Raw genomic sequence first — 4690 nt, forward strand, 5'->3', positions numbered from 1 at the left:
CCGATGCAGCCATGTTGCTGAGGGTGTCAAAGTCGCCGCTGCTCTTGGACTCTGCTGCTGAGACACCACGTTCTGGAACAAGCCACAGACACACAGAGGAATGTCAGCTCTCACCAGCCCCAAAGCAGGGAGCTGCAGCGCAGACTTGGCCCTAGCTGGCCAAGCACAGACACCTGCATGGGAAGAAGGCTTATTGCTTTCACCCAGCAAAAACCCCCGGATCCTGCTGCAGCTCTGCTGGAGAGCAGTCCTGGTGGTGACAGGTGGCACGTGAACCAGAACGTGCTTTCACAGTGATCAACACAAGCCAGGTAGCAAGCTCCAGCAGGAAAAAGCACAGCCAGCACATTGAGGGAAGTTATTTTGCTCCTTCTTGGGGCTGAGGGTGAATACCGTGTCCAGCTTTGGCCATCCCCCAGCCCAAGGAAGATGTGGAGAAGATCCAGCTGAGGGCTGCCAAGATGGCCAGGGTCTGTGGCCCATGGCCTGTGAGGAGGGGTGGAGGGAGCTGGGCTTGTTCAGTCTGGCAAAGAGAAGTCTAATGGCAATCTAACAGCACCTTGCAGCTACCTGAAAGGCAGTTACCAAAATTAATAACTTCTCAGTCGTGCCAAACGGTGTAACATGCACAACAGGCACAAGATGCAGCTTAAAGGATCTAGGCATCAGGAAAAAGGAATTCACTGAGAGGGTGCTGCAGCCCTGGAAGAGCTCACCAAGGAAGCTGGAGATCTCCACCGCTGGAGCCTTTCAAAATTTGTCTGGACAAAGCCACAACCAACCTCATCTAGTACTTTTTAAAGTCTTTTTTCAAAGTTGAACTTGAGACTTGAGAAGACCCTTTTACAAACTTCTGCCAATCACTGAATCTGCATGATTAGCCTCTCCCCCACCACTGCTCCCACAGGCTGGCACTACTCCCTCGAGCCAAGGGTTTTATTTCCATTGACAGCCCCAGTCCCACTAACCCAGCCCAGAGGAAAGGCTCACAGCAGCGAAGGCAGAGGAGCCCCTTTGCCAGGAGCTGACTGTGCTGCATGACCAGCAGTGCCAGTGCCAGCCCAGCCAGGCCAGGGAACAGACTCCCCTTTGTCGGCCCCCATCCTGTTTCTGCCTCCTGCGGCCCCCCCTCACCTGTGCTCGCGGGTTTCTGGGCGGGAGGGCTGTGGTCCTGGGTGCTGGTGGGTGCTGGCGTGGAGGGCTGGGTGCTGCTGGGAATGGATGCCTCCTGGAAGTGGGCGAGCGGCGGTATCTGCAGTTTGGAGGGTGCAACTGCCTGGCACTGAATGAGGTCTTCAGGGGGAGGGACAGGTAGTACGACAGGAGGAGAGCTCCAAGCATCTTTGTTTACTAAGAGAACATCAATGGGACCACTTGTGCTCTTCAGATGGATCTGGTATTTCTTCTGCCCGTTTAGGCCCTGAGAAAAGTCAAAAGCAAAACACAACCATACATTAAACACCCTGTTCACACAGAATGGGAATTTCCCAGGGGGAAGACATGCTGTTCAAACAGTTCATCATGGTTCCACACGCAATTCCCCTGACTCCCAGGACTACCTTCTCCCCTGGTGCTCCTGCAATTACTCACATACTTCCAAACAACAGTGTTTCCTGGCAATTATTTAATATTTGGAGCATTCCTTGGGTTGCTGGTTCCTCCAATTCCATCAAACCCCTGACTCCCAACTCCCATCCCAGTCAACCCAGCAGCAACCGCTGCTCAGACATCCCCCCACACACTGCCCACGCATTTATCGCTCACCTCAGGGATGGGAACCTCCAAACGGGTACCTGATGGGGCTCGAATCGCAAGGAGGGTGTCTCCTGTGAAAACAGACTGGTCAGCACTCAGTGGGCACAAACTGTTGTGATGATAATTAAGCACTGCTAACGAGAGCTCCTCAAGCCCTGCACCCCTAATAATACAACAGTCACAGGCATGCAGCTTCCAGGTAGTATCCGGGTTTACATTTAATGGGGGAAACAGAGAAATAACCAGCGCTATGAGCATCAGACGTGTTCAGACTCTGAGCAGTTAGCAGCTTCCACTGTGAATGTTTAAACTTTGGTGTGGTCAGTATTCACACTTCAGTGGTATTCGGCATTAAGCTTAGCTTGATAATTAGCACAGAAGATCCCCAGAGCGATGAGAGAGAGCGGACGGCAGAAGAGCACACCCTTTAACTTCAGGCAGGCAATCAAAGGTCAGATCAGGAAGAGGTACAGGGATTAAAAACACCCCAGGATTGGTCATTAAGATGGGATTCCTTTAACCAATCTACACTTAAGAAAACTTTATTAAGAGGCATTAAAAGTGCATAACAAAGCTCAAAGACACATGCTTGAGCTTTAAGACCTGTAGGCTTCAACAACACAGGCGCTGCGCTTCTATATCCCTTGACAGCAACGTCCCAAATACTTCTACAAACCAGCGTACAGTGTGTTTCCACTTCCTTTTTGATTCTGCCAGTGCAAAATGCATCACAGCAACAGATGGGAAAATTCTGTTTCCTAGTCACTAAAAGCTAACATATTCTCAGGTTGTTTTTTTTTTAATTAATCCAAATAATTAATCCATATTTGACAAGAGTCCAAGCATGGAAATCTTCAAGCCCTAACTCACTTTGAGAAAGCAAATTCAATAGCTGTCAATCAAAAAACAAAACCAGGAGCTGAAATTCAGCCTGCACCATAGTTCAAGAACACAAGAGGACCAACAAAGAACTTCTGCAAGGCTCAGGCACTTCAGAGAGGAAAAGAAAAAAGCATGTAAAGCATATTCATACAGCAGAGCTGGGCACACACGTGAACAGACAATGGAAAAATGTGGATCAAGCCTCTGTTCTGGGGAGAATTCAGATCTGCCCTCAGTAAGATCTCATCTTCTCTGCACCTTTTGGTGAGGTCTGACTTCAGACGCAAACTGGTTTACAAAAAAACAGGTGCAATAAAATGCAAAGCACTCAATCAACCAAGCAATAAGCTGTCTGCTGGCCTCCAGTAAACTCCTCCAGACTGTTACGAGTTATCTGGCCCCAAGCACTGTCAAACTGAAAACACAACCCCTGCCCCCCAAAAGTGCTAGCTTAAATCAGAAGAGATCATCAAGCAAAGGGCGGCGGGGCAATGCAGAAGTTACCAGCAGGAACTCGAGCAGTATAAAGTCAGAAAACACACAAATGCAAAGATGAAAAACAAAAGAGCTGATGAAGCACAGGGTGAGAGGAGAGCTTGGAAGAGGTGAGGAGAGTCAGCCAGGGGTGAGGTTAGGCATGGCTGGGGGTGCTCGGGAGAAGCAGCTCCAATCTCTGCTGCCAGCATGCAGATGCAGGTTGCCTGGGGTCAGAAGTCAGGTGCCCACCGAAGCAGAACGGAGCTGCGACTCCACACCGCTACAGCTGAGAAGAACAGTTTAGGTGCTGCAGGCTGCCCTACTGCGCTGGCCACTGGGGACTTTTTTTTTTTTTTGTCCTACAAGCATCATTAAAATTGGCAATAGAGAAGAAACAGACTCCTGTGGGTTGTCTTCAGTCTTGTCTCCCAGAGGTAGAACATATGGCATTTTTACAGGCCCCTTGCAGCTTTAGGAAGGCAGCACACAAGGGAGTGAGGTCACAGCAAGCAGTGCATTCCCTTCTGCCTGGCTCTTCTCCACATCCCTCTTGTTGGCAGAAAGCATGATGCAGCTGAGGGACCGCTTTTTTTATACTATTTTCCTGCTTACACCCAGATTTCAACCATTCAATAAAATTTTGCTTATTAGAACACTGTCTGCCCAACCTTCAAAACCTTCTACTGCAGCACACATACACCCACAGTGACACCCAGCAGAAAGACTTCCTTGGGAACAGCAGCTATGATCCCTTAAACACAAGCAAAATAAGTCGCCTGTCCCCTCTGATGGAGACAAGAAAGCTACAACTCGGCAGTACGCAAACCCAGGATGGCGTCAGAGCTCACAATACATTTAACTTGATGCTGGTGGGTGGCCTGTGGCCACTGCCTCCTCTTTCCTGGAGAAAGGAGAGCAGCCGGGACAGACTGACGGGACTGCAGCATTACATCTTTACACAGGAGGACCATTTCCTCACCTGTGAAGCACTTGCAGATATCTTCATGTGTCACATACGCTAATGTTTCCAAGGTTAAGGAGAAAGGCTGCAGCTTCCTGCGGAGACAGAGAACTCAAAGGGCACCTGGCGCTTCCTTTCTGTGCACCAGAAACACTATTCCCAGAAGGCTCTCCATGCCACGCTCTGAAGTGGTGTGCAGGCAAGGTGTGCAAGCTGCAGACCCGCCGGAGCTGACATCCTGAGTCAGGCAAGCCACAAGAGCAGCTCTGCGCCCCAGAAAGCAGCACCTGTGGCTCAGAGAGACGCATTTTTCTCATCATGGTGAACACAACAGTGGGTTTTAATTCAAAAAGCCAGACAAGAAGCCATGCACCGCAAGCCGATTCCCAGGCTGGACAGAGCCACCCTAATTTCAAAGCCTCTTAACCCTTTCAGAGCAGATCCCCCAGCAACATCAGCTCACCACCACCCCTCTGCCCTGAGCAGGGCAGCACCAGCCTGGCCCTCAGGCCTCTGCCTTCCAGCCCAGCAAGAGAACTCAGAGACAGAGTAATCGGTTCACACAAAGGATATCGACTGTTCTGCACGTCTTCTGTAACGTTTTTGATGCTCTGC

General features: G+C 50.1%; 1 protein-coding gene across 1 annotated transcript in view; it reads right to left on the bottom strand.

The window, feature by feature from the left end:
* Window positions 1-4690, bottom strand: part of E2F4 (E2F transcription factor 4, p107/p130-binding) — a gene marked incomplete at its 5' end in the record, with an annotated part of 9971 nt that overhangs the window by 4576 nt on the left and 705 nt on the right. Inside the window, 6 exons of the mRNA XM_010084865.1 lie at window positions 1-72; window positions 1135-1420; window positions 1765-1826; window positions 4094-4132; window positions 4473-4481; window positions 4653-4690. The exon at window positions 1-72 is cut by the window's left edge and continues 135 nt beyond it; the exon at window positions 4653-4690 is cut by the window's right edge and continues 108 nt beyond it. Of these exons, the coding sequence (XP_010083167.1) occupies window positions 1-72; window positions 1135-1420; window positions 1765-1826; window positions 4094-4132; window positions 4473-4481; window positions 4653-4690 (506 nt within the window). The remainder of the gene's footprint in view (window positions 73-1134; window positions 1421-1764; window positions 1827-4093; window positions 4133-4472; window positions 4482-4652) is intronic.

The sequence above is a fragment of the Pterocles gutturalis genome, unplaced genomic scaffold (genome assembly GCF_000699245.1).
Source record: "Pterocles gutturalis isolate BGI_N339 unplaced genomic scaffold, ASM69924v1 scaffold17930, whole genome shotgun sequence".
Taxonomy (NCBI): domain Eukaryota; kingdom Metazoa; phylum Chordata; class Aves; order Pterocliformes; family Pteroclidae; genus Pterocles; species Pterocles gutturalis.